This window comes from Sardina pilchardus, chromosome 16 (genome assembly GCF_963854185.1).
Source record: "Sardina pilchardus chromosome 16, fSarPil1.1, whole genome shotgun sequence".
Lineage (NCBI taxonomy): Eukaryota > Metazoa > Chordata > Actinopteri > Clupeiformes > Clupeidae > Sardina > Sardina pilchardus.
Window position 1 is genome coordinate 26,973,720 of NC_085009.1, and position 22,201 is coordinate 26,995,920.

General features: G+C 42.2%; 3 protein-coding genes across 3 annotated transcripts in view; all 3 read right to left on the minus strand.

Moving 5' to 3' along the window:
• Window positions 1-4,879: 4,879 nt before the first annotated feature.
• On the minus strand, window positions 4,880-6,748 carry LOC134059906 (homeobox protein HMX3-like). Its single transcript, XM_062516458.1, has 2 exons — window positions 6,431-6,748; window positions 4,880-6,304 (listed from the first exon to the last, which is right to left on the minus strand). Exons 1-2 carry the CDS (start codon window positions 6,627-6,629, stop codon window positions 5,748-5,750), a joined length of 756 nt encoding a protein of 251 aa, XP_062372442.1. The 5' UTR covers window positions 6,630-6,748; the 3' UTR covers window positions 4,880-5,747.
• A 966-nt stretch (window positions 6,749-7,714) lies between these two features.
• LOC134059626 (homeobox protein HMX3-like) lies at window positions 7,715-9,066 on the minus strand. The gene is made up of 2 exons (XM_062516066.1): window positions 8,682-9,066; window positions 7,715-8,386 (listed from the first exon to the last, which is right to left on the minus strand). The coding sequence occupies exons 1-2, from the start codon at window positions 9,064-9,066 to the stop codon at window positions 7,779-7,781; spliced, it is 993 nt and encodes a 330-aa protein (XP_062372050.1). The 3' UTR covers window positions 7,715-7,778.
• Window positions 9,067-20,242: 11,176 nt separating this feature from the next.
• LOC134059627 (macrophage mannose receptor 1-like) overlaps window positions 20,243-22,201 on the minus strand; it is a 17,452-nt gene continuing 15,493 nt past the window's right edge. Inside the window, exon 11 of the mRNA XM_062516067.1 lies at window positions 20,243-20,420. Coding sequence (XP_062372051.1) covers window positions 20,383-20,420 — 38 coding nt within the window. The 3' untranslated portion in view covers window positions 20,243-20,382. The remainder of the gene's footprint in view (window positions 20,421-22,201) is intronic.

Consider the following 22,201-nt stretch of genomic DNA (forward strand, 5'->3'; position numbering starts at 1 on the left):
AGAACAACCAAACCAGATTTAATCTACTCATTTGTGTGTAGCCTACACAAGTGTTTTGTGTTTAAACTGAGCTACCTAAATAAACCCTTAAATAAAACCTTTTTTTGGCTTCACCAGTCTGTTCCCATATGGCCTCCTCTGTCTGTATGGTACTTAGCAAACACTTTTATCCAAAGCGACTTACAATTCTGTTCCGTGCAGTAGGCCACCTAGTGGTCGGAGGTTGTCATTCACCTAGACCATTGATGTTATTGGAATGCTCCATGTGCTCATGGTAGCTACAGGTACAGTACTGCTCTTGATCCTCATCTTGTCTGGCAAATCTTGTTTGTGTTGGACTCACACTGCGACGTCTTCCTGTTTTGAATAACATAATGCAGATTACCCAACGCGTTGCATTTCAATGCAAATTCATCACACGCCTTGCCTTGACACAAATAAATGTATTGTCCAAGCAGACCGCAGTTCCATTTCCAGTGAAGAGGATCTTTGATTTCATACAATGTACTGAAAAATAAGATATTATAGGCTACGATTGGAAACATATGAGCTTTAGGGCCTGCGCTGAACGAACATGAGTAACTTGCTGACAGTTATGGAGGTTTGGAGCTTTTATTCAAATGTAGAACAGCCCCGGATTACGGTATGTGGCTCAGAAACGGCTCCATCTGTAACAAGGCGCTGAGTTCTTTGCGGACACACTTGGCAGAAAGTCAATAACGTGTATTAGCCGTCCCGTAATACTAGCGTTGCATTGATAGCTCTAAGTGGTACCGGCTGGCTGGCGTTGGGTTCTTTTTGATTGGGACGAGGTTTAATGGATTTTTCCTCGCCTTGCATGGACGGAGCTCATGGATGGGATGGAACCCAACCCCACCCCACCCCCTGAAAATGGAGGTTGTGGGGGAATCATCGGAGCCCTGTGGTTGGATGGCAGAGCATTCTGTGGCACTGTGTTGTCATGGCAGTCCTAAACACCAATGTTTCGTCCAGTCAGACAGTCTGGTGAAAGTGCTGCACACACATATTCACACATCCCCAACCCCCTCCATACACACAAACACGCGCGCACACACACACACACACACACACACACACACACATGCACACATACACACATACACACATACACACATACACACACACACACACACACACACACACACACACACACACACACATGCTTATTCCACCTCTAGTACATACACACAACCCCTACCCCCACATGCAAACCCACAAACATGTACACACAGAGATGATACTCCACATACACACACACACAAACATTAGCGCCCCCTCCTCCACCACAAACACACACACACAAACATTACCCCCCACATTTGTACTAGCACACACACTGTCTGCACACCAGGGTATGTAAATCCCCCCCCACACACACACACAAACACACTTCAAATGGACACACGCTAAAATGTAAAAAAAGAGAGAAAATATCACACATTATAATATACATTCTGCTTTAAGGGGTCAAACATGATGATATGCCTATGTAGAGCATTCAATAGACTCACAAACAAAATTATATAAAAGTCACACACTGACGCAAATTCACATACCTTCTCTCTCTCATACACACTCACACACACACACACACACACACACACACATACATACACAAACATACACACACACTTTTCCAGCCATGATCGAAACACCTGATGAACGCTGGCATTGTATCATTGCAGGCCAAGACATTAGGGCATTAACCAATCTGTGCTGGAGCTCATGGTGTTGCATGACTGCGAGGATTACCACAGCACAGCAATCCCTGCCCGCCCGTCGGGCCGCTGGCTACACACTGGCAGTTTGGTAAACACAGACGCCGATCCTATTTACGGCTTTGGGCCACAGCCGGGGGAGGGGGAGTGTGTGTGTGTGTGTGTGTGTGGGGGGGGGTGGTAGGGCATCACCATCAGATTGGTTACAGCGTGATCTGGTGTAGGTGAGAGGCCGTCGGGCCGGATGAGAGTTCTCTGTGATGCCCGTCGCGGCGGATGAGGGTCAAGACCGTCGGGGGTGATGTGACGGCGCCTCCGGTGGACAGTCGGCGGAAGGAGGCCGCCGGGCCGGAGGGCATCCCGACCCCGGCGTCGCCGACGACGACGAGAGCTGAGCTGTCGCTCTCCGGCACTCCCACGCTGGCCAGAATGCGGCGGAGATCAACAGGGTGCAGAGAGAAGAGAGAGAGAGAGAGCAGAGAGAGAAGAGAGAGAGCAACAGGGTGCAGAGAGAAGAGAGAGAGAGAGCAACAGTGATGGAGGAGAGAGAAAACAGAGAGAGAGAGAAAATGAAATCGAGAGGGAGAGAGAGAATGAAACAGAGGGGGAGAGAAACAGAGAGGGAGGGAGAGAGGGATACAGACAGAGAGAAAGAGAGATAATGAAACTGGGAGAGAAAGAGAGGGAGGGAAGGAGAGAAAGAGACAAAGACAGCGAGAAAGAAAGAGAGAGAGAGAGCTGCTATGTGTGGATGGGGATGTGGGCAATGGAAATGGGTCTCCCCAGGACATGTAATGTGTGGGTTGTGGGTTTGGGTTTGGGTTTGGTATTATGTTGTGAGCCAGTGATGATGAACATTTAAACCCATTGATGGCACCATTAGCATAACCATAGTACATACTATTACGACACAATGTACAAAACAGCAAATACAAACACCACTGTCTTCACATTTAAGGACTTAGTGGAACACAGAAGCAGAGTTTTTATAACATTTGTTGTATTTTTTAATAACTATAATTATTTAAGATGTGGACCAATGTTTTGTCTCATTTTTAATTCCTGATTTCAGGATTTTGAGCAGTATGACCAAATGATTGCGAATGATGCGAAGTGATCAATGATTAGAAAAACATAATTTCGAACACACACACTCTCTTCACTCTCTCTTAGGTGCCCAATTTAACTCAACGATTAGGAGAAATCTACATGACCTCTGATACATCAGGGGACTGTGGACTGAGGTTAATATGTAACCCGTGTAACAAACTACGTCTACCTATTGACACGGAGGTCTACCTAGAAGCTTAATGCATATCCGTATGCCAGCCCAGTACTGTAAAATGCATATTCAAGTCAAATAGCCTAGATTGAATACAATCTCCAACATTTGGAATTTAAATAATCAATAATTGGATTTTTCTATTTATTTATACCGATTGTGATTAAATGTTTCCTCTTCATCTATTCCCAGCTATTGATCGTTTATCAATATAATCACTTTTTTCCCACTTTTGAAGAAGAGCATGAGATATTTGTGAAAATAGGAGTTGACCGTCTCCTTGAGTCTTTTTTTTTTTTTTGCCAATAACCAACATCAACATTAAGTCCCTTGTGAGGAAAGACTGCACATAATGATGGTCAAAATACCATCGGAAATGCAAAGACCATTAAATCAATACATTACGTTTTTCCCCTTTGAGAAAATATTCCGAGACACAAGACAGACATGCTCTCTGCATCTTCCTATGGATGGAATTCACATGCATAGCAACATATTGAATTTGACATCGTGACATCTTTAGTTTGCGTAGCGGCAGTGGCAATGGCAGCCGCGGTGGCGGTGCCGGCGTCTTGGCCATTTTTCGCTTGACCTGCTCTCCATACGTGTGTGTGTGTGTGTGTGTGTGTGTGTGTGTGTGTGTGTGTGTGTGTGTGTGTGTGTTCCAGACAATCCCCTGTGCTCTTCCCCCGGCATCCCCGCTCACAGCGAGGCCATGGGAGAGAGAGAGAGAGAGAGAGAGAGAGAGAGAGAGAGAGAGAGAGAGAGAGAGAGAGAAAAGGAGCGCGGCGAGGGCCATGCCCTGCTCTGCTCTCTGGCCTTTCATTAGGCAAGGGAATCAGGGGCATATTAGCAAAGCAAACAGCAGTTTCCCTGACAGACACAGTGCCTGAGTGCACAGGTTAGCGTTAGCGGAGGCCTGAGCCTGAATGGCGGTGACAGGGTGGAGGGTTGGAGCCATGATGGAGGAAGTGACCCAGAAAGACTTGGTTGGGGGGTGCGGGGCGGCTAGCGGACGGAGACGGCCCTTTAGGAACAGTGTCTCGTAGCAGAGGCTCATTCTCACTCATAAAACACATACACTGCAGTGTGTGTGAGGGGACGCAGGGTACACACATACACTACACTACACACGCATACAGCAGCAAAACACACACACACACACACACACACACACCAAAATACAGCACTAAAAACACTCACACACCCTTGAGGAATCAAACATAAATCTACACATGCACCGCAAAATGGAAAAATAAAAGCATACACATGCAGAACATGACAAAAAGCCCAATGCTCTACATGCCTGGAAAACACAGACACACACACACACACCATCATCATCATCGAAACACTTATTAGCATACACAAAAACACTTAGACACAGACTCTAAACACGTTGCACACACACAGAGAGAGAAGGACTGAAAGAAAGAAATAATCACAGAAATAAACGCACACACGCACACGCACTCACACACACACACACACACACACACACACACACACACACACACACACACACACACACACACACACACACACACACACACACACACACACACAATAAAATACCCATAGATTTCCTGTAGCAAACATAGTGTGAGTCTTTCTCAGGTGAGGGGTGCTATGCTGTATTTCTCATCCAATAAAACACCTGATATATAACAGCAATGCCAAGCAATACTAGCATCTGCTTGTATAAATTCCATCCCAGACTCTATCAAACATGCCAACATGTGCTTGCCTCTTAGATGTACCTCTACTTCATACAAACACTATATATACCTAAGTAGCAATAACCATTGACCTGTCTCAAACAACTTTGCTTTTTTTTCCATTTATTATAGCTTTTGTTTTGTGTATGAACATCAGGATATCATAACTCATAATAATAAATTCAATAATGTCAATGTCTGGTTTTGTAAAACAAAACACATTTGCAGAAAAAGGAAACGATCTGAAAAATAAACGAGCCAGGTAAAGTGCATAATGAAAATAAAAGAAAGGGAGTAAGAGGGAAAGAAAAACTGAATAGAAAGAAAGAAAGAAAGAAAGAAAGAAAGAAAGAATGACTATGGGCAAGACGAATAACTGGAGGACTAACTGATAATCTAGCTAACACTACTCCCTGGCTTCCATACAGGTGATCTAAGGATGTAGGAAAAAGAGTGAAATGATGAGATCATTAATAGAAAACATGCATCAGATAAAAAAGATATTTATATATATTCACTGACATATTATCCACACAGATTTATTTCATCAGTGCTTAAATGCTTGCATTAAACTTTGGTTGTTTGACCTCCATGTTAACATAACTGTTAGAATATAATAATAATAATAATAATAATAATAATAATAATAATAATAATAATAATAATAATAATAATACAGTTGTTGTGATATTTTAAGTCTTCCCAACCAGACCTGCTTAATGCCTTCAGAAACTTGACAAAATTATATATTTAAAATAAGCTAAAGACAATGAGATTATCATTAAAGGTCAACTAATGTCTGGTGTTTTTAAAGGAGGGTAATGCGTTGTTAATTGCAAAATTAAAATCAGAGATAAATCTTTACATAAAAAAAATGCATTTTTACCACAGCCTAAGTCCTCCACAGGAAAAGCTTGCCAGGGGTCGCCCCGCTATCGTTGGTCTTTTTTGTCTTTTTTTTTTTTTTTTTTAATTGTTCTTAAACACTTTCGAAGTTTCGATTTTTTATTATACGTCTCCATCAAACAGGCCAATGTATTTGCTGGCGTTTGAGAAATACAAGTAAGGCGAGCTACTCCCGGAGTACATGAGAGGAAGCGGAACGGGCAATACACATCCACCAAGTATGTTACTGATGTGGTTCTCTTTGTACAGCGCTGGTAACTGCACTGACTTCCCAGAGTCCGTGAAGAGGTCCGCTGAGCCCGCTCCGTCGAAGTCCGTCGATAGCTGTCGTTTGAGCTTATTCCTCCGGTTTTGAAACCAAATCTTAACCTGTGTCTCAGTCAGTTGTAAGGAGCTGGCTAGACAAGCCCGTTCGGCGCTACTGAGATACCTCTTCATGTCAAAGGTAGATTCCAACTGGAAGATCTGTCGCTTTGAGAAGATGGTGCGCGTTTTCTTCTTCGCCAGCGCTTTAGACTTCTTGCTGCATTTTTGCGGGTCGGAGTTATCCTCACTGCCCGTGCTCTCTGCCGTGGGACATGTGTCGGTCACCTCCAGAGTGTCTTCTCTTTCCACCGGTAAAGCACGAGGGGGTTTCCCGTAGCTCTCGCCACTTGATTCTGTTGAGCAGGTTTGATATTTATTCATTCTTTCTCCATCAGTTTTTTTTCGCGCAGGTGCATGTATTTACTAAGCAAAAGTAACATTGGTGAAGCTATGCTGAGACAAAATTGTCGTAAACTCACCTGTAATCTGTATCCTGTTATTTGACTCTGGCTGCTGAGAGTGGAATCTGATGTCCCCCCGCCACGAATCTTTCCTACCCAGTGATTCCTCCCTTGCCTCTTCACGTTGCGCATCCTTCTCGTTGCGTTTGAGATTGAGAATGCTATCGATGGTGAACTTCAGCGATGCGGGTCTGCAATGCCCGGCTTCTTTGCTCATATTCCCAGATAACTGCAGACTCGCTTTGCGCTCAAGCTTGCCACCTTGTTGCCGAATAGTTGGAGCCTCTCGATTTGCCTAACACCATTGCTCCATGCTCACAGCGTCTGCGGAGCTTGACAAACAGTTAGCCACTGAACCGGAAGAGTGCGCCTCGGCAGATTTTGATTGGAGAGATAGGAGCGATAGGATGACGCTAGATAGCGTCGCAGCGCGGGAAGCACCTTTGGACTTGGGGGAGGGGCGCGATGGTCCGTGAATTTGGACAGAAGCCTGTGGGCCAGAGCCGTCCAGTGTCAAGTGCCTTATGCAACATTTCGAGTATATCATTCAGTACATACACCAGAGGTAAAGGCCTACTGTTCCGTAAGGTGAGTTTAGTATTTGGCACCGATTCCGAATTATATGGTGGATCAGTAGCCTGAACATTAAAATAGTATTTGAGCGCAACCACTGTGTAGGCCTAGTTGATATAAGTGAAGAAATATGTGCAGTGCCTATACAAGCACAAATAATGGCACAAATGCAGCCTACACTATTTTTTGTTTGATAAATTAAGACAAAAAAAAAAACAGCAAAAAAAGTCGTATGCCTATACAATGTGTTGAGATATAGGCCCTTTTAAGACGACGCTAGTGTTGATTTTTTGAATATTTTCGTTTTCCTAAGAGTTGTGTTGCCTTCAGAACAATGCAGTTGTATGCTATACCAGTGTGTGTGTGTGTGTGTGTGTGTGTGTGTGAGAGAGAGAGAGAGAGAGAGAGAGAGAGATAGAGATAGAGAGAGAGAGAGAGAGACAGAGAGAGAGGGAGGGTGAGCAGAGGCCACAGGCCTGAATAATGACATAGGCTACAAGAGCACACAAAACATAACGGTACTTGGAAGTGATACATTTTATTTCTTGACCGTGTTGTAAAAAAATCAAGATAGCCTATACAATTTTAAATAGACGTTAAAAATAAAAAATAACTATAAGACACAATATTGTGATTTTTTCCATATAACTTTTCTATTAGGTATAAAATAATCCTGAAGATATGTTTATATGGAAAGTCCTCAAACAAAGTTCTCACAGTTCTGGGCCATTGCACTTAGTTCGACACTCAGTATGATAAACACATTATGTGTGTCCATTTTGGCTCTGTGGCGTCACACGAGACCTGTCATCTGTGACCTTACAAACGGGAAGGGAGGTGTGAGGGAGGAGAGGGAATAATTCACACTGCCGGGAAATCTAACCAAAGGCGGAGATGCCTGTGCTGAGCGCAGGCTGAGCGCGACAGGGCCCGGGTGTTCGTGATACAGGATCGGCACCCTGACTACTCTCTGGGTCGAGTAGCATAGGTTAGCAGCCTCGATGTCGGCCGCGACTTGTCTCTTCCATTTGTTCCGCCGATTCTGGAACCAAATCTTTACCTGCGTCTCGGTCAGGTGGAGGGAGGTCGCCAGCCCCGCGCGCTCAGCGCTGCTCAGGTAACGTTTCACATCGAACGTGGACTCCAGCTGAAACACCTGACTCCGGCTGAACACCGTGCGGGTTTTTTTCTTGCGGCCCGACTTCCCTCCGGAGCCCTCTTCGTCTGCTCGTGCGATGCCTGGGGAGTGTAAGTCGTTGTCGTCGTCTTTCTCGTCGCCAAGACTCTCTCTACATCCCTCGTTTTCCTCGTGATCCTCAGTTTCTTCGGACACAAACGACGAATTTCGGTTTTCTGACACATTGCACTGGTGGCTGGAGATCTCTGTGTGACCCACTGGGCCTAAGGTAAACAAAGTCACACAATCTGTTAACGTTATGCTCCGAAACAATATAGTATTATTGAGAATGTTTCGAGGTTATGAGTAGCCTAGGCTACATTTGTCGACTACATTCAGTGAAGTGAATAGAAATGGAAAGCATGGCTTGCCAAACTCAAAAACACGCATATAATGTCAGTGAAAGATCGAGAATACTTTTTTTTCTGTCATCTCAGCAAATTCTTTGAACTTAGGCTAATTTCATTTGTCTTGTGCATCGTCAAATTGTTGAAAATTACAATAAGAGCTCCCACTTACTCTTGGTGCATCTTAGGTCGCTACAATGTGGTGATCCATGCCACTTAGATATGTGTGCGTCCACTGTCAAACATGACCCGAGATTTTGCTCTTGGCTTTGAACTTGGTAGCAGTGCCTTCTACTTGCGTGGTCATAAATACTCCGGTCTGTGCAGACGCGTCTGCTCTCAGTGGTAGTCTTTTTGTCATCCTTCTTGCTGGAGCGAAGCAAGTCCTCAATGAAAAATGACGAGACTCTTGGCGGTGCGTCGTACACTCTCTCCGGCATATTCCCGAATCCCCCCACTGTTTGCGGATCTTTCGGCGTCACCGCACTCGTGCTCCTACACCCGCGACTCTCTCGCTCGAGACATCCGGCGGTGGAGTGTGACGGAGACTCTTCCATCGGCCGTGGCTGTGTCTCACGAATGTGCGTTCAGCAATGTCCATGAGAGCCCCGCGCGATACCCAGGAATGCGATCGGAATCCCTCGCTAAGCGCGAAACTAGCGCAAAAAGAACAATGTCCCATAGGATGTAGAATGGAAGCTGAGGAGAGGGGAGGAATGCATTGCGTTATGCCTACTTTAGTGCGTGCGAGTGCCTGCCTTAAGGGGCTAGTAGGATCCAGTCAGTCGGCCCGATGCGTTATTTAGGTCAATTAGCAGGCAAATCAAAATAGAGATGGAATCGTGTCCCTGGGCTGGAATTCCAGAAGTGCGCTCACTTGAGTGTGTTATACCGCCGCCCATCGGCCACAGCGGGCTAAACGCACTCAACTCGGAGTTCTAGGAATGCCGCTCTCTCCAGCCAGGGTTTGTTTATGAATGTCCATTCAGCCTTAACTGTGTTAAACTTGACATGCAGAATTATCATATTTTAGCAGGGTTTGACTGGAATGAACAAACAGCTAGTTGGAAGGTTTCCGCTTCGGGTCGTGCCATAACGCCCCTTACAGCTGTTTTAAAATCACTGGAACATACGGCCTGGGTTATTGTTTAATTATGTTGTCATTGTCTTCAGCAGTGTTATTATTATTATTATTATTATTATTAGCCTATTATTATGTAACATACAATGCCTATTTTAATTGAGAACCATCTGTCAGCACATTGGCTTAGGCCTATTTAAGAATAATAATTAGTGATTATTATTATTGTTATTGTTGCTATTATTATTATTATTATTATTATTATTATTATTATTATTATTACTATTATTATTATTCACAATAGTACCCTACATCATTTTGTTTATGGGATTGCCCAATCAAGCTACACCTAGGTTAGATAAGTGATATCTTTCGGAACAGATAGGCTACGCAAGAGGAGGCATCCCATTTTAAAAAGCCAAATCTTAAAACTCTGACAAGAGAGAAGTTTAGGCTTAAATAAGTAGCCTATGTGTAGACTATACCTGTGCTAAAGATTATTTTTAGCGCAGTACAGCAAAATTGTATTAAATCGAATTAGGCTAAATGTATTTCGTATTGAAACGAAAGGGAAATAAAATGTATGACTCCGTCCCGTATCAAGCCATTAACTGGGTGGAAATGAGGCTACTATTACTCACACGATAATTATCTCACCGATTTTCATGTTGACGTCCGAGTTTCCCTTTGGCTAGTTGGCGATAGTGCAATTATTGCAGCTGACATCTTTCACATATCAACTTGTTCACATATCCTACCCATTATTCTACCTATATTTAGATTAACAAGCCTTTAAATTAGGTTAATAGTTTAGCCTATAAGTGTTCTGCATGATTGTAGCATACTTTTGTTTGAGAGCGCACCAACTCTATGAAACTGTCTTGGCAACATACTTTGTGTAGGCTACTGTCTATTTGTGCACATTGACATACAGTGGTCTCTTGGCAGCCACATTTTTTGGGTGATATTATTTTTCAACTCTCTCTGTCTCTTTCGGCATCACACACACACACACACACACACACACACACACACACACACACACACACACACACACACACACACACACACACACACACACACACACTGTGATACATAGAATGAAGTACAGTTGTTGCAGGGTCACATCGATTAGGCAACATTGATTTTTGTCGAGAGAGGAGAGAGGCCTCCTCCAGTATAGAGTCTACTCAGTGCTTGCTGAAAGGCAAAAGTCTCTTTTGCGTCCCATTAGCTGTTCAGCAGAACCAAGAGCCCCTCGACAGACTGTACGACTCCAGCGAGTAACTCTATCTCCTTGGATGATGACAACGTGTGTGGACCTTATTCAAATCTTTCCCCCCTGGAAGTTGTTTTACAGCACACATGCTAACATTAAAAAAAGAGGAAATTCAAACTCTAGCTACAATGAATCACATAGACCTAAAAACGGACAAAAAGTGGAAGTCGAAATGGATGGAGTCCTTCCAAATGTAGACTAAAAGGTAAGCTTGTTCTGAAACAATATGCCCAAATGGGTAGTGGCGAAAGAAGAGATGGGTAAACTGTGAACTATGTGGTTACAGTGCCATGCGGTATCGGATTTTCAAAAAGGACATTCAGAACATGTTTGCTTGTGGTGGAGGATATTGTCCAATGTTTATAACAATAGCAATGGTATTTAATGATTCCTACAGTGTACATATTGTGAATGTTGACAATACAGTGTGATTTTTTTTAATGTTAAAAAGTTGCAGTTGATGAATAAAGTATTTTGACTTGAGAGGTGGATAAACTATATTTCTGAAATGTCAGAGATGGATAAACTGCGTTTACTTTCGTTTAGCCTCTACTGAATCACCTAACATGCCTAGCCTAAATATTATTTTGTGCATGTCACCAAGGCAGACTTTCTTAGTAGGCTACGCTATAAAACCAAATGTGACTTAAAGAGTTTCCTATCCAAACGTCCTTTTTCCTGAAGCATATAGGACTAATATTTGCAGACTCTGATGAAGACGGTGTAACGTCGAAACGTTAGTCCCACAATGTTGGCACCTTAAATAAAATGTACAAAAACCTTCACATCTGAGTTGCTCCGGTGAACCCCTTTTCCTTGACTAATATTTGCCACCGCTTAATTGGAACTCAACTCACCCATACCAAACTACTGAGAAAATAATTTCTGTCATCAATTATTGTAATTACACGATGGTCTCTCTGTAGGCCTGGTCTAGCCTCATCGGGGCTTCTGGCTTTGGCAAATGTGCGATGCCCTATGAAGCGCGACGCAGTATTTGTTTCACTGCCTTGGGAGTCAGTATGACACAACTGGATTAGAATCGTTCCGTCGGGGAACTCCTGCGTAGAGAGGATGTAGGTCACTGTATGGGCCTAGTCACTGTACTTCCTCACTAGATACCGCGGAGTGCGCGCGCGCACACACACACACACACACACACACACACACACACACACACACACACACACACACACACACACACACACACACACACACACACACACACACACACACACACACACACACACACACACACACACACACACACACCAGTCACCACAGAGTGCACGCACACACACACAGTCACTCACTAGTAAGGCCATCAAAACCATAGACAGACAAACAAACGCATTCACACAAACGCCGAGACAAATATGTGTGTGTGAGAGAGAGAGAGAGAGAGAGAGACGATAGCTAAAAAATCAGTCACCCAGAAATGTCTTTGTAGACACGCATTCTGTGGTCTACTCTCGTAGCGCTTAAGGGAGGTCTTTCTTTCTTATTTTGTTTCTTTCTCTCTCTCGCTTGCTCTATCTCTCTCAGTGTTCCTCCACCACAATAATATCTTGACACAATTAATTAAGGCCTTCGTTGTGCGTTTAAAATGGCGGTATAAAGTAGTGGTAGCGCATAAAAGAAGCAGAAATGAATGTGATGGGTGGCCTACAACAATAACCTGGGATTTTGGAATTTGCCAAATGGTGCGCCTGTTATGCCGCAGAATCCTCATAGAACGGGACCACATCCATCAATGAAACCAGAAACGAGTGGACCAAACCTCAACTCTCGGAAGAATCCTTTGAGTTGGGCTTCCTCGCATTTCCACTCCGACATTACTTCCCACAGGCAGTATCCTACCAGCAGAAATAGTGCTTAACTTCAAAATAATAATAATAATAGGCTAATAATAATAATAGGCTAAATGACAGCAATAGGCCTATGCAATTTTATAGGCATAAAAAAGTAGGATGAAGTTAAGAGGAGATGTATGCAGAGCACGAGCAGATGCAGGAGCTTTCTTCTCACTGCAGCAAATTCAACATGGATAAAGCATCGCCTATGTTCTGCCCTGAACTTGAAACAGTAGGCCTATACTCTGCTACCAGGCGGACTTAACAGGAAGTGAAGCGGTGCCAAACTGTGCCCCGTGGTCACTGCCCACACTCCTCGGTGTGGTATTTGGGCTAGGCTTCCACATTTCATGAGAAATTCAAGGTAGCATGCATGATGTGACTATGTGCAATGAGAACGCTGTCTATTCCTTCCTGCGAAAACTTTTAAGCTCTCGCCTGAGTCGCCTCCCGTGGTGTTGCGTCCTGGATATTGAAACTGACATGTACTTCACCAGGCTTAATCCAGATGAACTTTCACCTTTCACCTCTCTGGGTTCAGCGACATAGTAATGAACAGGGATCGCCCGACATTATTCAGTTCGCATTAGTTTGGCAAACTGCTCAGCTACATTTATGAAACGATCTGTCTGTTTTGATGCTTTGGAAAATAGTCTGTCCACTTCATAAACGATTGTGCGTCTTAAATGGGGAGATGTCTAAACCAAAAAGCTAGAAGACCCAAGAAAGACCGTTTGTTTAACCCGTTCACGCCAAGTTAACCCCCTGTCAGGACGAGGTCGCGTGGAGGGACGGAAAGACCAGGAAGGTTGATGTGTTAAGCACATCACACACTAGTGTCGGGAACTTTGCTCAGGGCAGCTCTGATCTTTTGTTTAAGCAGAAGTGAACGATTGAAACGATCTAATGGTGCTAGCTTGGCTGGGATTATTCTTTTTTCCCCGCACAGAACATCAACAGACAAACGCTATAGAAATCCATTCCGAGAATATATTGGCTACCTTTCGTCCAATCTTTCATTATAGCTGCTATGCTCCAAGACCCAATCTTTCATAGCTGCTGCTCTATCTTTGAACCTGAAAAAGACTGCTTCTGCTCTCAATCGTGTAAAGGGATCATTTGTCTGCGATGACCCCTTGTCCAGGCTACATCCTGTGACTCACCTGCTATCATTTGAATGATGTTGATATGCAGGCCCGTCTGCTGGTACATCGACCTAGCATCAAAGGGATTAGCAGATGGATTAACTACTGGAGTAAATTGAAGGAATATGGCTTTCTAGTGGGGCAAATTAGATCAATGGTCCTGTATTTCAACTGCTTTCCGCAATTTTAAATATGACTCCGTTAGCCTATTACCTTTCGTGTGGTGTAGACAAGTTAAAGATGATCCTAGTCTCAAAATGATTGCATTTTATTAGATGAACAAGGCACCGAAACCGAAGTTAATAAATTAGTTGATAATAACAATTAATAGCACTACATGTGATGTAAGACTAGAGATGTTTGTTTGGGCAGGTAGCTGTTCCTCTTTAATTGGCTGTTTGAAAACAGACTTAAAGGTTACTATATAGCCTATGTTTGCCTATTTTGTTGAACAGTTGTTATCCTCGGCGCTCTGAGACTGAGCTGTCTCGGTGCAAAGACTACCCATTGCGTGCGAAGGAGAGCTCAGTCGAGATTGGAGCAGCGAAAGTGTAGCCCTCTGCTTTCAAGGTCAAAGGGAAGGTATAACCAGAGGTCTGTTAATAAATATTACGTAGCCTACGACACACAATATAGCCTACTTATTACATATGGTAAATTCGATTCAAAATTTGTTTCGGCGCGTATATAAAAAAACAGTATTGATTATGTGGTAATTTTATTTCTCTGTTCATTATAAATAGTAAATCCATAAACTGACTGAATAATCAATACTGTTTTTTATATATATATATACACAGAATGATGTGAGAACAGCTGTGCAGAGTAACATGCAATGATTTCCCTCCAGTGAGTATAATGCCGGAGAGAGGTTCTGGCCTATTTCATTTGATAAAATATATCTGTTTCTTACATTTAGCCTACAGTCTTGTGTTTTACGTGTATATTTAAATAGCAGAGTAGGCTAAATTACGTGGATGTGATATATATATATATATATATATATATATATATATATATATATATATATATATATATATATATATATATATATCACATATATATATATATATATATATATATATATATATTTATATAGAGATGGGCCTATATTTTAAATGTATGTATAGACTAATTTGATATAGCATGGAGGTTAGGCTATCTTTTGTAATACTAGGATAAAGAAAGGATGTTACACCATGCAGACCCAGTGCGCAGTTTTGTTTGGATACATAAGTCAAACTGGTAGCTTTGGCTACATGGCGATTTTAGATCTCTGCAAGTAACGCTGCAGACGTTGGGATACAGTGTAACAAAGTGAGATAGTTGTTAACAACCATTCACATTTTTTAAAAACTTAATAAGTAAGTATATATATATATAGTTTTAGCCAAGTTTCCATTGTTATAAAAACACAAAGTAGCACTATGGGTTTGAAGTGTAGAGTGTTAGCTACATAGGCCTACCTTCTGTAAATTATACATTGGTGAGATTGGTCTGAACCATCCTTAAGCCTTGGTTACCTCAACACAGTTTTTATATAGCCTGAAACATTTCAAGTCACATTTAAGGTTAGCGAGAATACATGTGCCCTTACTGCCAAAGAAAACCCGGACAGGCTTTCGTCACTTGTATTAAAAAGGGAAAATGTCAGATTCAATTAATTTACTTTTTAAAAACCATTTTAAGATGCGTGTGTACGAGTACAATATTACCTACACATGTAATATTTGACAATGTATTGATAATAATTTTAATATATAGATCCCCTGCACTGCACTGCCCTGCCAATCATAGGCGATCCATCTCAGGCACGCTCAAAATTATGCGAAAGATAGTCCCTTCTAAAAAAAAGTGGTTATGGTATGGATATTTCGCATGGCTTAGTCCTAATTTAAATGTATAGCGAGGAACTGCGGCGATTAGGCTAACCTATGCTTTTAAAGTTTTAAAGGGCTTCAAGCTTCATTTGGACTCAACGCCAATTTATAATAATGAGGTTAAATAGTTTACTTACAATACAGAAAGGAGAATGGAATCTCAGACAGTCCCAGTGCGCGCTTTGGAGCGCCTGATATTACACCACTGTTGCTGAAATTATTTCTGGATGTGTTCCGTTGTTGTTGTTTTTGTAAGAACTGAAAATGCAGGTGCATTTGACAGAGCACAGCTGTAGGTTGCTAGTGACAAAATGCGACAAAATCTTTCAGTCTCCAACGATCTCTTGGTAAATTACATTTAATTAAAACTTGTTTGAATCCACTGGCGTTTACTTCGTTGCATGTAGGAGAATTTTTGGTTTGTTGTTTACGAATTGAGTACCCTTAATGGGTAGCCCTAAGTGGATAACCAGTATGTCGAAAACTGACTAAAAGGGTAATTCCTAAAATATTTTATTTTTTAAAAGAAAATCTGTGAAAGAAAATCCCGGGTGAGGAAGGTCTATGATCGAAACGTTGTAAATAAATATGCATGCGTAATGGACAGTGTGCGGGATTTTCTTTCACAAGTTTACCTGGGTAACCTATTCCGATGCACCTGTCCCTACAAAAGAGGTGTGCAAAAGCGTTTCGCAAACTCAAAAGAAAATCCGTGAAAATCAATATGGAAATATCTGCCAACTTGCACATCTTTTTCTTGTTGTATTCTATGTGTGTGAATTTCTTTCTTAAATATCCTTATGTAACATCTCTCTGTATGGATTGTCAGTTATCATTAAAACGTTTCGTGTGCATCTGTGAGTAAACCCAAGTTATTTAATGAGTTGAATAACGATAATAATGACAATAACAAAATAATGCAGCCTATAAAGCTTAAGTCTCTGTAAAGTTCTGTGATATCAAGAACTTCCTTAGCGTCCAGAGGTTTTATTGTGTGTGTCCTAAGAAATGCAGCCGAAATGAGACCTGTAAATGCTTAATGACGTGTGTGTGATTTTTGTGTTTTGGGGTAATGTCACTCATGTGTAGACAACATCAGTTTATCAAGCTTTTTATCAAGTTTTATCAAGGTTTTTTTTTTATTATTTAAATGTTAAGGGGATTTCCCAATGCCACGTTACTTGCACCTTAATACTTTGATGTATTTCTCAGATTCTTTGGTTAAGATGGCCTAAGATAAAACAAAACCTAAAATGTCTGCAGTGTCATGTTGGATGAATTATTTGATTAGCCATTCATTTCAATCCATTGTTGAGCATGCAAATCTCTGTCCTTATTTGGTAACGTCTTCAGTATGCAGAGTAGGTTTAACTCCAGTAGAGTTGAATGTACATTATTCTATACTTTTGCAGCATACCAATTAACCGATTGGTTAATTGATCAATTGCATGATTGGTGATTGACTGAGTCTAGTGATACTATCCCAAGTTTGTACTAGAGTTCAAGTTTGAGGAATGCACCTTGGAGTCAACACTGTACTGTAGCCACTCTGTCTAGTGTATTCTGCACCATAAACTAGTAAACCTATAATAAGCAGCGTATATTGAACCATAAACTAGTAAACCTTATCAACACCAGTGGCAACTCCGTCTACAAATGTATACTGTATCATAAAGTATTAAACCTTATCAACACCAGAAGAAACTCCATCTACAAATGTGTACTGTATCATAAAGTATTAAACCTGATCAACACCAGTGGCAACTCCATCTACATGCATACTGTATCATAAAGTATTAAACCTGATCAACACCAGTAGTAACTCTGGGCAATGAGAGCAATGACATTCTGAACATAGGTGAACCCAGGTATGGCCTATAGGTGAACCCAGGTATGGCCTAGATTAACCCAGATATGGCCTTGGTGAACCCAGGTATGGCCTAGGTAAACCAAAGTATAGCCAAGGTGAACCCAAGTGTAGCCTAGGTCAGGGGTCCCCTTAAAGATTTTAGAATGGATAGACAGATAGATAGATCAGACCACTTTAATGGAAGATAAATACTGCCCTCTGGTGGTAGAGTTTGGACATAACTGAAGGAAATCTAAGTAAGGTGTGAATGTACTGTAAGGTAAAGGAAATGACCAAGAACCATTTCATGGACCACTTCGTGGACCAACCACATAGCTCTGATTGTAGTTATGGAGCTGTAGAGATATTGTATATATTTTTCAAAAGAAATGTACAATGGTGACAAGCTACAGTACAATGGTGACAAACAAAGTCATTTTGAAGTCATTACACAAACTCTAACTTACAGGTTTATTTATACACTATGCTACTATAATGCACATCTCAATTCTGGATGCGCTTATTTGGACAGATCAGCTTCCTTACGTTAAATTGTGAAACTTCTCCCTCTGTTGGTCGTTCGTGGAGACTCTGGAAAAACAGTAAGCATTCCAGAAGTGTGTGGGCACGTTCACCCTGCCATAGACCTCTGAAGTTCGCCTACAAAAAAGCCACCATCTTTGCCCAAATAAGGAGATCCGGTATCTGAGGATTTTTTCTATGGGAAAATAACATGGCTTTTTTTAATTATCGCACCTGTTAAACTCTCACGGGGACGAAGAAATTGGAAATCCAGACGTTTTGCGCTACAAAGTTTTGTCCTCTGCCTTCAAGTGCATACTGTGATCTTCGGTAGGTGAAGATGGCACACTTTGATCTTTGCTACCCCAGAGCTAACTTACAATGCAACTAGCCATAGGCAGTTGGCTTCAATTAACTCCCGGATCTCCTTATATGGGCAAAGATGGCAGCTTTGGATCCTTTTTGTAGGCGAACTTCAGAGGTCTATTGCGCACTCTCTAGGAACCACTCCAGTGACCACATGGGCTTGACAGTGTTGATTCAGTTGTGTCACCAGCTTGCTCTCCATGTTCTTCCACTCGCCCCTGTTGCAGGAGGGGCGTTGAGGGGCGGCGTTGGTGAGGGTGAAGATGGAGTCGGCACAGCTCTGAGTGTTGGTTTGTTTTTACACGTCTTACAGTAAGATATTGCTGGTCCACCAGTGCACACATACTGTACAATGCAGCTACGGCCAGAAATAGAAAACCGCATTTCTGAATAATTAGGTATCCTGGCAACGCCCATGGAAAACATGACTAGAGATTATTGTGGATAAGCACTTTTTTCTCTCTCCCTTCCCCACCACTTCCGTTCCTCCCTCATAATTTGCCTACCTTTTTGACGCACACACACTTGGACTCACTCACACACTCACTGGACCTCACTGTCTGACCACAAGAGACCATTCTCTCTCTCTAATAAGCGACTTGTCCATAACCCACCCCAACGCGTGCCCAAATATGGCCAACGCTATCTTCTCATCACAGGCCAGGTTTGCATGCTTGTTTCCTTATTCAAACACATTGCGGGAAACTAAAGGTCACAATAATGAGCTTCAGGGCTGAAGGCAGGATGCATCCTATAAACCAATAAATATTTAGTGATTTAAAGAGAAGACAAGTGCATTACAGCAGAGCATTTATGGATTGTCACACTTTTGTATGAATTGTCACTATTTGTCTTGTACTTATGGCTGCTTTTATATAGACGAGACTAAGACAAGGCATAAAGATTAGGCTCTGAATATGAAATGGCAGAAGAAAAGCTAAAACATATTCCACAGCAAAACACTTTCATATGATGGTTATGGTTATGGGATTTATCAGACTCTTTTGACAAAAGCGACATAAATATAAGAGCAATACTATAGGAGAAAAGCAATAGCGTAATGACAAAGCAAATACTATAATACACCGGAACTCTTACAGTAAGAAACGCTTATGCATGGCCACCTATGCTGCACTGAGGATGGTCTGAATAGGACCGAAAACGTTTTGCACACACTTTTCTTTTTGGGTAGCACTTTTTTCATGCAATAAAAAACGACTTTTTGCATCGGCTATAGTGGTGTGCGAGTTCCGTTCCTCTTGACTGCTGAATACACCTAAGGTGTTTGAAATGAGGCTTCCCTACACAAAATTGGAAACTGTGTGTCAAAGCACTACTGTACATCCTGAAGAAGGCTGTTTGTGGCGCAATGTGTGGTTTGTCACTCAGCTCTCTTTCACATGTATACTACTCAATTATGAAATAAGCATTAAAATAAAGGCTTTCATGCTTGTCTGCTAAAGAAGAGTCTATTGAGTTTTCTCTTTTTTTAGGTCTCACTGGGTCTCTGACCAGAAGAGACCGTCCTCTCCACTATTCTTGTCCGCAACCCACTCACCCAACACATTTGCGTTGGACAACAACACTACCCTCTCATCTCAGGACATGTTTGTCATGCTTGTTTTTTTATTCAAACACATTGGGGAGTGTCAAGACCACTGGGCTCGTACAGCGGTAAAGACATGAAGGGAGACCACACCGATTATTACTATATTTAACAATGAATGTTTATTACATAAATAAAGGAGTATCCGTAAGTGTAATGGTTAACCAAATGTGTAGTGCTCATCAGTAGAATGGAGCGAGGCTAGCCAGCCGCGCAGACGGACGGCCGGGACAAGAGAGAAAACGCGCAAGCAGACAGGAAGGCCTCTTTTAACAGGCCTGGTAGCCATCAATCAAGCTGCACTGCCAGGTAACAGCTCCACCTGTGGGTCTGGGACAGACAGACAGACAGCAGCCATAAGACACACAGACAAAGGGGCGGGCCGCACCACAGCACGGCAAAGCTGGGCATGACAGGAGAGGTGGCAACAAAGTGAACTTCCATCACACTGTCTGGTGCCGAGTAAAACCACAATGGTGGGGGCAGCCGCAGCTAATCTAACTCTTCAGTAGTCTGCACTGCACCTATCTCATATGCATCTCATAATGATGTTGATATCATTACCTCTAATCTAACTCTTCAGTAGTCTGTACTGTACCTATCTCATATGCATCTCATAATGATGTTGATATCATTACCTCCGCAATGGAGGCTACTGTATGTTTTCATCAGGGTTTGTTTGTTGGTATGTTTGTCTGTTTGGTCACCCTGGCCTGCAATGTAGTTATACTGACGATAAAATAGAAAGCACTCGGTGCTCAAAACCACTAAAACAAACTTTTAGTGTCAGCTGTTGTGACCTCGCTGCAATTTGCAAGTATGGCATATTAGAGGGTACAAACAGCCCTGGCCTACTGGTTAGGGCTTCGAGCTTGGAACCGGAGGGTTGCAGGTTTGATCCCCGACCAGTCCACGCCTGAAGTGCCCTTGATCAAGGCACCTACCCGTCACTGCTCCCTGAGTGCCGCTGGTTGGGCAGGCAGCTCACTGCTCTGGGTTAGTGTAGTGTGTGATTCACCTCACTGTGTGTTCAATGTGTGCTGTGTGTGTTCACTAATTCGGTTAAATTGGGTTAAATGCAGAGAACGAATTTCTCTCACGGGATCAAAAAAGTATATACACTTATACTTATACAACCATCATGCTGATCATGCTAGCCCATTTGTACACTTTACTTATCAAATAAGAAATCATATTCATAAATAGCCATGTCAAGTGCAGCACAGAAAGAAAGACTCAGCACAGAATTCTACATCTCGACAAGTAAACAAGCAGTCATTTTGTGCTGTCAAAGCATGACAACAGATTCCACACACAACCTTACAGTATTACAATTTAACTTGGCTTTCTAGCACACTTTCTAGGAAGAAGAAAATAGCATGTAGTAGTAGTTAATAGTTAGTTAACACACTGTTAATAGTTAACAGTACTCATAGTAGTGTATGTGATGTAATTAATAGTAAGTTAACAGTACTCATTAATGTATGTAATATGAATAGCTAACACTCAGTAGTGTATATGATAGTAGTTAATAGTTAGTTAACACATTACTCATAGTAGTAGTGTATATGATAGTAGTTAGTTATTTAACACAGTACTCATAGTAGTAGTGTATATGATGGTAGTTAATAGTTAGTTAACAGTACTCATAGCAGTGTATGTGGTAGTTCATTTAGTTACTCAAAATAGTGTATGTGATAGTAAGTAAGTAGTACTCATAGTGTATAACTGGGACAATAAATGTGAGCTCTCGAACACTTAGGATCTTCTCCAACGATGCTCTACACAGGGGAGAATCCAGTCCTATAGTCCTATTGCTCTGTAAGAGGATGTGAACAAACACACACACGTGCACACACGCACGCACGCAAGCATGCACACACACACACACACACACACACACACACACACACACACAGAGAGACACTGTAATGTACCTATTTCCTCTACTGAAGGTTCCCTGTTTCCAGGACTAGGCTTAACCCACGTACTGAGGAGGCCAGTTTACATTCATTTGTTTCAGAACATCCCCACACACGCACACACACACACACACACACACACACACACACACACACACACACACACACACACACACACACACACACACA

Coding starts and splice junctions, on each gene's coding strand:
- LOC134059626 (XM_062516066.1), bottom strand. CDS start 9,066: ATGGAAGAGTCTCCGTCACACTCCACCGCCGGATGTCTCGAGCGAGAG. Junction 8,387..8,681: donor CGACCTAAGATGCACCAAGA/GTAAGTGGGAGC, acceptor TGTTTACCTTAG/GCCCAGTGGGTCACACAGAG.
- LOC134059906 (XM_062516458.1), bottom strand. CDS start 6,629: ATGAGCAAAGAAGCCGGGCATTGCAGACCCGCATCGCTGAAGTTCACC. Junction 6,305..6,430: donor TAACAGGATACAGATTACAG/GTGAGTTTACGA, acceptor CCTGCTCAACAG/AATCAAGTGGCGAGAGCTAC.